The 12,500-nt window shown below is 38.0% G+C and overlaps 1 protein-coding gene across 1 annotated transcript in view; it reads left to right on the top strand.

Annotated features, from left to right (window-relative positions):
* LOC138032661 (solute carrier family 12 member 8-like) overlaps window positions 1–12,500 on the top strand; it is an 18,582-nt gene that overhangs the window by 824 nt on the left and 5,258 nt on the right. Inside the window, exons 2-9 of the mRNA XM_068880369.1 lie at window positions 2,402–2,480; window positions 2,786–2,853; window positions 5,298–5,489; window positions 6,922–7,153; window positions 8,562–8,763; window positions 9,668–9,902; window positions 10,518–10,766; window positions 11,996–12,317. Coding sequence (XP_068736470.1) covers window positions 2,402–2,480; window positions 2,786–2,853; window positions 5,298–5,489; window positions 6,922–7,153; window positions 8,562–8,763; window positions 9,668–9,902; window positions 10,518–10,766; window positions 11,996–12,317 — 1,579 coding nt within the window. The remainder of the gene's footprint in view (window positions 1–2,401; window positions 2,481–2,785; window positions 2,854–5,297; window positions 5,490–6,921; window positions 7,154–8,561; window positions 8,764–9,667; window positions 9,903–10,517; window positions 10,767–11,995; window positions 12,318–12,500) is intronic.

Below are 12,500 nucleotides of genomic sequence, written 5' to 3'. Positions count from 1 at the left end.
TGAATTTGATATACAAAACTGGAGTCAGATCTCAACCTTCTAGTCAAGTAATACTAAACATATACAATGTAGTTATATTTCCTTGCAATAACTTTGAGCAAATCTTATCATCTTCAAGCCCATCCTCGCGGAAAAAAGTTTAGTTTCGTCTTTCACTTGTGTATGCAAAATAGACCAACTACTCATGTGTGTCGAAGCGGTACCCGCAATTTTGTCAAGCATATAAATATAATTCGTGTTGAATAAAACAGGATAATTCATTTTGCTAGCCGCGAAAAGGTAATCTTTTTCATGTCTTTTCTCCCTTTAACGCAAAACAATAAAATGTAATTTTTTTAAAGCTTTCACACGCAATACCATAATATTGCTCGTTGCCCTTGGGTAAAACGTCGCTTGCGAGGCAAACGTCATAGATAATTTTCTAACAATTTCAATTAAGCCTCAACCGCCAGAATAGAAGGGTGGAATTATGAATCAAGTAAGCCTAGGTTCTATTAGCATAAAGTATTGTTGAATTTCTTTACCAGTTAATTTTTGAGTGTTCATTTGAAGACCAAAATTCATCTTCTTTGAGCTGATTACATGTAGCAACAACATAACGATGCTGGGATCCTGGCTAAGCGGTTGAAAATTTTCCATGTAATCACATTCACCGGGCAGCCCGGTTAGCACCGTCAGTTAATGTGCGGTCTTGGTGCAAGAGGTCTCGAGTTCGATCCCCTGATCTCATGTCCTGCTTTCAACTTCTTTCCTTTCAGTTTAGCTTAAAGTATAGCTTTAAATACCCTTAAAACGGAGCACTGTTGGAAAGAGAGGGAGGGGGATGAGTGCACTGTCGGCTTCTTGGGAGAATACCCTCGCTCTAGAGGGTAAAGGAATTACCGATGTTAAATAAGGTGTATGTTTGCTGTTAATTTCAGGCCCACTTGAACATGTCTTGAGTTATTTTTTATAAAATGATGCAATTTCCTGAATCCTTTATAGAGTGAGGCTACTTGTCAGTCAGTGGTTAGTCATGCGATAACTGCAGCTAACGAAGTAAATGTTGTTGATTTTTGGGCAAGTTGCTCTTGGGTGTCAGAGTCGCCTCTTGCTCTGAGAAGATTTATTAATTAAAACACAGAATCAGTGCAATTTCATTCATTTCAACTGAAAATAACTTAGAAGCCAGCCAACTTTTCAAAATAGCAAGTGGCATGATGTACATGTATTGTGTGCCAGTACGTGAGTATCATCAAAACAAAGCAAATTTCGATATTGGTCAGTGATGCATAGCATTGATTATTACTAGGTGATTGGTTAAAAAAAATCATGCCACTTTCAAGTTCTGAATCTTGCGTTTCTTTACATAAGATAATTCATCTGACATTTGCCTGTACTTTTAATACAAATTAATGTGTGATCATTAAGTGAGAGGCATTAATAAATGGTTAATTATAGAGTGTATTAGTATAGCATAATAATTTGTTATAAATTTGGCATCAATGCAGTCAATTCTCTAAGATAAAATTCTTATCCATGTGCTTTAGCTGTGCATGCTCCATAAGGTGCACTGGCCTGCCTTAACTTAATGATATTTAAGAAAATTACTTTGTAACAAACACCAATTATAGTTATTTGCGGGTTAGGCCAGGGCCCGCGGAGTGGATTTTCAAGTTGGGGGGGGGGGGGGGGGGGGCTAATGCGAACGTGTTAGCATGAGCCAACTATGGGAGTCCGGGGGCATGTTCCCCCGGGAAAATTTGCCCCACGCCCTGCGCGGCCCCTGTAGACTAAATAATTGTTATTTATATGGGATTTTTATGCAGATGGAAATGAGTGCTAGTATGATTGTGTGAAGACTACTGTAACTTTACAGCAATCTTTCAAAGAAATGCAACCTGACAAGTTCATGTCCTCACAGAAATGAATTCACACTCAAAAGCTAAAGAGTAATCTAAAACCTAATGTAACAAAAATGCCCATACTAATGATTAACAGCACCAGCACTTGAAAATTGTCACTGTACTTAATCTAATGAGTGACTAGTGTTTGGGGATCATACAAAACATGCATGTTCTAGTTTAGTTGCTGTATCCCACAGAACTGAACTAAAAGATTATTGATGAAATGAGAAAGATTAATAATATTTTGTGTTGTTAGTTCTGGGTTGCCTGTGGTTAGAAGCCCAGGATTGAAGACTGTGACATATTGAATGTATTCGCTGCACTGATGGCCATCATGTTTTCTGTGTTGTACATGGGTGTTAATTACTCACTGTTTAGCTGGAGTGAATAAATTAGTATTGAGTTTACCAGTGTATTGTTTCGTTGCATCATAACATATCAGGGGTCACGCAGGAACAGAAGCTCAGGATCTAAAAACAGTGATGCCTGACTTGATTTTTTCCTTTCCTCTGCAGGGTGACCACGTTTCAGAAAAGCCATGGTGGAAAGCAAACTTTTTTGTCAGAGAGCCAGTGTTATTTGGAACATGGGATGGTGAGTTCAGAGTGCTAGCTTAATTTATAAGGAAATTAATGTTATCGCCTTTATTTCTTAGGAGTTGTGTGCATGCTGTTTACATAAAATTAGAAATGTTATGATGGTAACAGTTCACAGATAATTTTTTTAGAGGAATTGCTATCATTATCATGGTTCTTAATCCACCTACAATGCACATACATGTAAAGACAACCCGTTCATAAGGTAGTCATGTAGTCAACATTCATAGGCCATACAAATGTTTAAGCTGCATGCTTGCAATGCATGTCTTTGATGACAAAATAAGACTCTCTTTCTTTCAGGTGTGTTTACTTCCTGTATGCTCAATATTTTTGGAGTTGTCATCTTTCTCAGAACAGGATGGATGGTGGTATGTGTTGTAGCCAGTCATTAGAGTCACATGTACCATGTGCCTGTAACTTTTGCATAAAGCAATAAGTAAAAAAAAAAGTTCAAGACTTTTTAGGCTAACTCCATTGTCTACAGACAATCAGCACACAAGAATGGCTATACAAGGATCACCAATAAAAATCCTCTCTTTCATTCAGTAGCAAAACAATAAAACTGTAGTGGTTTATGGATTGAAATACTGGCCATGGTAATTCATTTATTAGTAAGTGTGGAGTGACACGCGTGGAGATGCATTTGAGAGGGAAGACAGTTGACATGAGTGGTACATGTATCTGGTTGTTTGAACTTTTAAGTGGACCTTTATACATAAGAAAGCAACCTGTGTTTATTTACATGTGATACCCAAGCAGTTGACAATGGAAACAACAAAGCGAGATGGTTTAATTCACTTCTTGCGTGGTACAAATTGTACTTCATATTAAATAATGTGAACAGTTAGTGATAAGTGGTACAGAGTGAAGTAAATAAAAACGTACATGTATGTTGGCGAGCACAATGCAGTACACAGTTGAAGTAGCATTAGATAAAATTTTACCAAGTTTACCAAGTCTTCAAATGGGCATTGAATTCAACAACAATTTCTTCCTGTAAAGTAAAGATAAGCTGACCTACGGTTACTAATCCAGACCAAAAATCTAAATGTCACACGCAAGTTTGCTTTCACAAAACGCAGTTTTATTATAGGTGAGAAAATGAAATGAACGACAAAGGCTTTTTAATGAAGGGATAGTGATGAGTATTCTATTCTAATGTTTGCCAAAGAACAAAGACCAAGATGAAACTTTCTGCGAAGTTTAAAAAAAATCTGTACTGCAGAATCAGAGCCCCAAAACACATAATTACTTCTGAAATCACTAAACTGTTTGCACCCCCCAAAAAAACAATGGATCGCATTTGAATTTTCGACTTGCTCACTTGACCATTTGGAGCACCCTGATTTGTCACATCACAAGTTGTGAGAAGTCCCGCATTCGATGCTCTGCAATAACTGAATGATCACATTACAAATGAGAAGAGGTGTCAAATGGTTTCTTTAAATTTATTTGCAAAATTACTGTATTTGAAATCGTTTTGATTACTAATTAAATGAAAATAATTTGTTCTCCACGACTCACATTATGATAATTAAATTACTGCTGCTGATGCTTGCAGCTTCGATCATATTTTGCAGAGAATTCCTCTTCAAATTTACATGTACGTCAACCAAAACAACAACAAGCGATAAAACTCAACTTATCATTTGTCGATACAATACTGGCATCTGATAACCATACAACGTTGCTTTACAAGCCTGAGATTTGAAACAACAAAGCATTGCATGCCTGAGTCGCAAGCATATGACATTTTTTTATTTTTGGCCAAGCGCACAAGTCTTTTCACTAGCTACCTCAAAGTAACCAGCTTTGCCATGTATTAAAGTCACCGAAGATCTGCAGTTGCACCAAATCTAGTTGTGGTTCATCCAGCTTTTTCAGTTGGCCCCCAGCTGTATGACGATGAGAGTAATTTCTGGTTGTTTGACAAAACGGCTTCCATATCTTTGAAACTGTAAGACCACTCCTTTTGTACTTTCATCCTAGTATGTCTTTAAAATGTCCTGCGTAGAACTCTGTTGAAACATCTCCCCCTCCACTCAACCATCAGTGACCTCATATCATTTCCAAACGGTGGAAAGTTCTTCATACACATTCATCTCAAGGCGTGGTCTGTTTGTTTATTTTGCCACATCCTTGCTCAGATCAAGAATGACATGTCACAAATTGGGGTGCTTCAAAGGGTCACGTGAGCAAGTCGAAAATTCAAATGTGCTCGATCATTTTTTTTTTCAGGTTGCAAACAGTTCACTGATTTTGGTTGTAAGGTTTCTCTGAATCTATTTTTTTTAAAACTTTGCAGAAGGTTTCATTTTGTCCTTCTCATTACTTTTCAGAAAAAAAAAATTGGGGTCATGAGTTTGTTTTTGAGATTATAAGCAACGAAAGACAAAATAAAGGGTGGTTTTACAGGGCTTGCCTGTTACCATGGTGACATACTTATTACGTCACAATGATGACTGCTTCTTGTTGAGCAATTAATCTGTGTTTTATTTTGCACCACAATATTGTTAATACACAATACAGCATTGTATTGTCGATCCTTCTAATGAGAGCATCACTTGAGTGTTGAAACTGGTTTGAGCCACCTTAAAGGGACTTATAAAATAATTAACAGGACTCTTCATGGAAAAATCAAAGTAGGACAATTTTGCCTCCAATTGTGTAAAATATAGGACATAAGTGCAGGATAGTGTAGGAGATGTCTGTACCTGACATGGCATGGACCCAGGAATAGTCCCCACCAACCTACATCACATGAGTGTGAGCAGCGGGAATTTCATTGTTGTTACTTTTTGTTATGTTGCAGGGCTATGCAGGGATTTGGTTATCACTCGTGATCATTATCTTGACTCTCCTTGTTGCCCTGGGACCAGCCCTATCTGCTATTGGCATTTGCGAGAGGACACACGTTGAAAGTGGAGGTGTTTATTTCCTGTTAGCGCATGTTCTTGGTCAACGGAGTGGAGGCACGATTGGGATACTGTACTCATTTGGAATGGTAAGGAGATCTTCTTACAATGTAACTTGATCATCCATGCAAAGCATCAGTGTTGTTAATTAAAACCTGTGGAAGAATTACAGTGTATGTTATCATGCTGTCGAACCAAAATGCTGCACCACTGCCATTTTTTACATACATGTATGTGAGTTATCATGTTGAAAGGGAACTTTCCAAGCCCATTTGTGCAATATCATGCAGGATAGTATGGTAGATTTGAGCCCTCACATTTGGAACTTCAGTGTTCGACACTTACTTTCTTACTAATTTGCCCTTTGGGCATTTACAGTTTTGTTTTTTTTTGGTTGCCCATGGTTTTCCCACGGTTGCCCACCTTCTAAAGACCTGTTGCCTATTAAATCTCAAAGGAGGCTTGTAAAAATGTCAATTTTGTGTAATGTGTGTAAAATGGGTTTGACAGACCAACATTTCTCCTGCTGTGTGTCCATGGTGTTCAGTAGTAGCTTTCACAGTATTGTTTTGCTTTTGCAAGCATATCTTTAAGCGATTTTCCTTTTCTATAAGAGATCAAGGGAGATTCCTTATTCCTTAAATACATGTATCTCTCTGAGATTACGCTGGTTTTGAATGCCATTTGTCCTGAATAGTATGTTCTTTAAGCCTTTCAAAGCTGGTTAAGAAATTGCGAAACAAAAGGTAAAATTTTCTTATGCGCTTGTTCGATATCAAAGTATCGAAGCGTATGGGCCGTGCGAAAACTGGGTTCGTTTGTAACAAACATTCTTTTCTCGCAGAGAAACATGGTGGCTACAAACATGTTCCTCCTTCTAATCTGTTTTGATGTTTGTACCATTATATTTTTAACAGAAAAATAAATGAGTCAGTAAGGAGATGTGACGTTGTTTGTTTTTTATCGTGTTTGTGGTGACTACATCGTAATTATTACTAGTCACTTCCTTTGTTGCAAATCAAAATATTGTTCTGCAAAATATAACTTGAACGAAAATTCTGCTTGCCCGATCGGCAAGTCTTAGAGTTGTTTCACTTGCTCGCGGATATAATTATTTTCTTTGCCCCGGGCAATCAGGCAAGCGTGAGTGTCGAACATTGATTTACGTATCTTATTTAATCGTCAGGGCTGTTATTTCACGAAAGGTCTTTTCGGTCACGACAGATGAAATAAACTGTATGGCAGTTAGTCTCTAGAAAGAAATTGTATGATAGAAAGTTGTGTCTTCGTCAAAGAAGTTTTTTTTCCTGAGACCCTTAATGTTCCCCTTAGGAACCTTGAGATTCCTTGGTTACCCTGGAGGCGCAGTCATTAAGTACTTATTAAGAAAGCAAAATAATATTTGAAACTTTTCTTCATTGGTGAAAGGATACTTGCCTCATTGGCCAATTTTTTACCATCTCATTTCCAATGTGGGCTCATGGAACAATTGTTAAAAGTAATCTTGTTTTCTTCCAACAGGCTGTAAGTATCTCATTATTCTGTGCTGGATTTGGTGAATCAATGGCAGAGACAACTGGATGGGACAATACTTGGGCAGTTCGCATCATCGGCCTTATTACCTCCCTCATATTATTATTTGTTGTCCTTGCTGGAGTAAAATGGGTGGTTAAACTGCAGCTGTTGCTTCTTGCAATTCTTATGCTGTCAGTTTTGGATTTTCTGGTTGGAACATTTGCCCATACGGACTATGGTAAGAGAAACAAGACAATAATAATAGTTATTAAATTTGCGTTTTGCCAAAAAATGGAGAAACTTGTTTGATATTACAGTAGTTCATTTTGAACCTGTTAGTTCTGGAAGGATATCGGGCATAGTGGTGAGAGGACTCACCTTCCACCAAGTAACCAATGTGGCCCAGCTGGTTCGATTCCTAAACTTGGTGCCGTACAGTGTATGTGGGTTGAGTTTGTTGTTTCTCTACTCTGCACTGAGAGGCTTTTTTCCCCGGGTACTCTGGTTTTCCCCTCTCCTCAAAAACCACCATTTGATTTGATTTGCGTTAATTTATTGATTTTACTTCACAGTGTCCCATTTAGTGCTCCAGTGCTAGAACGACTAGACATTTAGAGTGGTACTATGATCAAAGAATCAAATATTTTTTTCTTTGGATTTCAAAAAGTCTATGTTAACTAAACACTAAGTGACCCACGTTTTAAGCCTTAATTTAAAAAAGACACTTGTTTTTTTTTAACTGGAATTTTCCTATTTAATGATCCACCATTACTACACTGTAACTTTAGGATCTTGAGAGAGCTGGATCGAGGAGAAAATGACGTCGAAGGCTCACTTGTTTAAGAATGCAATGCGTGTGTACGCCGCAGAATTGATACGCAGCACGGGAGTTTTGGGCTTTCAGTTTTTAAACTCGTGTTTTGCATACATACATGTACAACTGTAATACATGTAAACTGTGTTTACACGCTGAAATTTTACGCTATTGGGTGAATGACGTCACTTTCCCCTAGATCCATCTCTCTGAGGCCCAATCGGTCAGTTTTGAACGTGAGTACAAAACTTACAATCAAAGTAAACAGCTTTTGGATGAAAATCATGAAAGCTCAAAAACTTTGCCAGGCAGGTGTTAAGCATTAAATTCACTTTCAAAATCTGAAGAAAAAAAGGAGGTGATTATTATTTTTTTTAATCATAAATGTAGTACCACTTTAAATAAAGTTCCTTTCCTTTCCTTTACCGTTTCCTATTTCACGTAGATGCAATGCTAGATTTCTCAGTTACATTATTTTTGATGAAAGTGATGACGACTCACAGAATGTTATCGGGCCTTAATAATGTGCATAAATGTTATCTGTGAAAAAAAGTGAGAAACGACGTAAGTGCTGATGTACCTTCTTGTCTTGCGTTAGGATTCCACGAAAGAGGGAAAAAATGCGTGTTCAAGTCATTGTTAATCGCAGGCGAATCCTAGGGAATTTCGCGTTTTTTGTTTTATTCTCTGAGGATTTCTTTACTTCACCTCTCTTGTTAAAAACTAAACAGTGTCGACAGCACTGTTTTTCAAGACAAAGGTGCTGCCTTTCATGTATGTCTTTTTCCCTATCAATTTGAAAGCTGTTTATCTTCTTTCTTTTTACATGTAGCTGCTGGTTTCACTGGCTACAGGGCTGAAAATGTGAGAGAAAATGCCCCACCCAAGTTCTCTGATGGTCAGAACTTCTTCACGGTGTTTGGGGTTTTCTTCCCTAGTGCCACTGGGGTTTTAGCGGGGATTAACATGAGCGGTGACTTGAAAGACCCATCAAGTAACATCCCTGCAGGGACTTTAGCAGCTTTGGGATTTAGGTGAGTGAAAAAATGGGCCTACGATGGGGTCTTTATTTTTTAAGATTCACTTCCTCTAGAACCACCTTGAGCCACTCACTCCAGCTATAGCCACCTTGTACAATCATTATAGACCTCCTTCATAATGGCCGCCAAATAATGTATACTTCTGTTTTAATGCTAATAAGCCTTTCTATCCTCGCTACGACGAGCAAATTCAAAAGAATATTTTATTTCAAAATGAGGGCAGTAGGTCTAATTAACAGAAATACAAAAGAATGTAAAGGATTTCGCCATTTATATGGTTTTGACCACAGACTTAAAGGTTAAAACCACCTTGAACAGCACCACGGAGAAGTAAGGCTGAGTAGCTTTCATTTTAATGATCGTATTTTAAGAATTTTTCCACAGACAAAAAACTTAAAAGCACCTAGCTTGTACAGCCTTCCTCAATTTTTCAGGCTTCTCTACGCAATTGCAGAAATTGCGTTCATAACTGCCAGGATCATATCTTTACTTGATATCATATCCGCAATTCAATATATGATTAATTTCATCTATCATTTCGTTCAAAAAAACGTCTGTCGAGCATACATAACTTTAAAGTTACAACAACAGAGATAAACTTTGAAAAAATGTTAGGATAAACAGTTTTCAAAAACAATCATTGCAAATCCACTTTAACCCTCTTCTATTTTGCCTGTCCCTACCTCCTTTTGCATTTTTAGTTTATTTTTAAACCTTCTTTCAATGAAAAAATAGTTGTTTTTGTTTTGCTTGATTTTGTTGCCAGTTCCCAGTCACTGAATTTGGCGAAATGTCGTGACACAGCCCTTTTAAAGGAATTATTCATGCAAAAGCTTGACAATTCAGAGCTTATAATCTTTGTTTTTGTTTTGTTTTTTTTGTTTTTTTTTCATCTTAGTGGACTGCTGTATATCCTGTTCGCCGTTCTTCTCGGAGCTGTTTGCACACGTTATTCTCTCGTCACAGACTATATGATCGCATCAAAGGTGTCTTTAGTTGGCGTGTTGTTTCTATTTGGCTTGTATGTGTCTTCTCTCTCCTCCTGTCTTGGGGCTCAATACGGAGCTCCCAGAGTGCTTCAGTGCATTAGCAAGGAAAACGTAGTACCTCTTATCAAACCCCTCGGCAAAGGAGTAAGTATTTCTTCTCAACATTTTCCTTCTGACCGCACAATCGATTCAAGCTTGGGTTCTAAGAAACGAGGTTAAAACTATCTGCACATTGGCCGTTTTTATAATAGAGACGCATAATTCGTCTGGAACGAACTTGAGCAAACTTTTTTTAGCGTCTGTTAAGTTCGTCTACCATAAAGACGGGCACAAGGTGCACAATGCGTCTCGACGAAATATCCACTCTAGTGCGTCTTCGAAGACGCACGAAACTGAATATATCGTCCAAATGCATTGTGTCTTGTGCCCGTGTTAATACAAGACAAATTTAACAGACGCAGAAAAATGTTCGTCCCAGACGGATTACGCGTCTTACATGGTACGTCCCGTCTTTACACAATACGGATAACATGAGAGACGCATGATTTTCCTGGAGGCTGCGTACGCATCATAAAAACGACCATTGTCGGCTGTTTTTTAAAGATGGATTTTATTCATGCATTGCTTGTTTACGAAAAGATAAGTTTCCATCTTGACATGGAACCATACGCTATTTCAGCCCGCACAATCCCAGCGCTCGCTTTGCAAGCTTTGTTCAACTACTCTACAGTTAACAATAAAATTTGATTTTTTTTTCAGCGGGGTCCTAACCAAGAACCTTATCTAGCAGCCATCTTCGTAGCTGTTGTTGCAGTGTCTTTCATTATGATTGGCAATTTGAACGCGCTGGCGCCGATTGTTACCATGCCTTTTCTATTGACATATGCGGCAATCGACTACGCTTACTTCAAACTTGCCATGAGCTACGATATAAGACAGCAGCAAAAAATGGCTGAGCGGAATAAACCAAAATCTGCACAAACTCGACTCATCTCTGCTGAGTCTCAGGTACTGTAACTTCGAGTTTGTGCGTTTGCTTGCAAGCGTAGTGAGGTTATAATGATAGGATCTTCTCGGACGACAACGCAGTAACGCCATTAATCACGGCAAAATACATATTTGCGCCATAGTCGCTGCATAGTGACTGTTTGTTATTTCTCTTTGCTCTTTGTATTGCACAATAACGGTGAAATACTTGAATTGCTTTGGATTTGTAGGAACGTCGTATAGATAAAGAAAGATTAACTGTTTTGTGAGCACTTTGTCTTCAAAACTCCAAAAGTGTAAATAGACCTTTTCACGATGGCCGCCATGTTGGGTTTGCTATTATCATGAAAATTAGCTACTCACTTCTGAGGGGGCAAACAGCACAAGTTCGAGAGGTTATAACGAACATCTTAGCCACACAGATGATTTGTTTCACGTTCATTGCACGTTTATCAAGTAGTAAATTAGAATGATTACACAAGTTACTTCGATTTTCTTTAGTAAAAAATGAGCAGATAACGAAGTAGAAAGTCAAAATGTCAAAGGCAATCAAAAGATAGAAAATTATTGTAAAAGGTACTTAATTCTAAATTTTAAAATGTACTTTTAGCAATGTTATTTCAATATTTCCACGAGCCGATTTTCCGCAATTTGCCTTATTTCCAATGTTTGCCCCCCAGCATAACACATGGCTAATTTGCATGACAATTTGAAAACCAAGATGGCCGCTATCGTGAATAAGGCCTATTACACGGAAAAACCTTAAATAACAATGACCACAACCACGTTTTCTGAGCCCGCTAGACTGAGCACCCCCAGCAAACCATTGTTGGTCAGCAACCTGGTTCTTATCATTTCTGTCTAAGGTCTTCCTATTTCACAGGATATGCAGCACGTGCATACGGTAAATAACGCGTCACGAAGTGTCCCCTTGCTCTAAAATGACGCAAACTTTTACCCTTACCTAATTGTTGGAAATAAGTAGCATGCTTAGACTTAAAGAGACACTTCGTGTTGGTTGTCAAAATTGGGCGTGGAATTTTAAAACGGGCTTTAGAGGGTTTTAAGTGTCTGTCATCAGCATCATGTTTGCGTAGTCATGTGGAATTTGTAAAACATACTATAGTCGTGGACAAAGCCTTTGGTTGAAGTTCATTTACGCACACACAAAAAGGAAAGAAACAAACCATTGATTTGCAGGTACAGACAATAATTTATTCTGTTTTCATTTATGTTTTCTTTGAAAACAGGGCAGTGGTAAAAAAGCAAGCTACGGAAGTGGATCTTTCGAAAAACACGATTTTGGTGAAATGAGATTTAATCAGCCAGATGCCACAGAAAAGGACGATTCCAGTGAAAAAGAAAACATTGATAAAGACGACCTCGGCGAAGAGAGCTCACCTCTTGATATGTCTGTTAACAAAGAAGAATTTAGGGTAAACATTGAAGGAGAAAATCAAAGCGATTCCGCACCCTTGTTGGACAAGGATTTATACAATAAAGAAAGCGAAGAAGACGAAGGAAAGAAAAGCAACACTGAACAAGAGAAAGCGGAAAATAACAAGAAAAGAGGTGAGTGGAAATAATGCTTCTTTTGTTGTCACTGGGCTACATAATACATGTAGGTGTATTGTCTCTGTTGTATCATCTGTTGTTTTGTTCTGCAATCATAGATAGCGTCTGAAAAGCTACAGTATTTCCTTCTTTTCTTAGCATCGTAAATGGTTTTAACCTAGGTGTCATACCGTAATTAAG

The sequence above is a fragment of the Montipora capricornis genome, chromosome 14 (assembly GCF_036669925.1).
Source record: "Montipora capricornis isolate CH-2021 chromosome 14, ASM3666992v2, whole genome shotgun sequence".
In the NCBI taxonomy this organism is placed as follows: domain Eukaryota; kingdom Metazoa; phylum Cnidaria; class Anthozoa; order Scleractinia; family Acroporidae; genus Montipora; species Montipora capricornis.
Note: the sequence above shows the minus strand (reverse complement) of the source record. Positions and strands in the feature narration are given on the sequence as shown.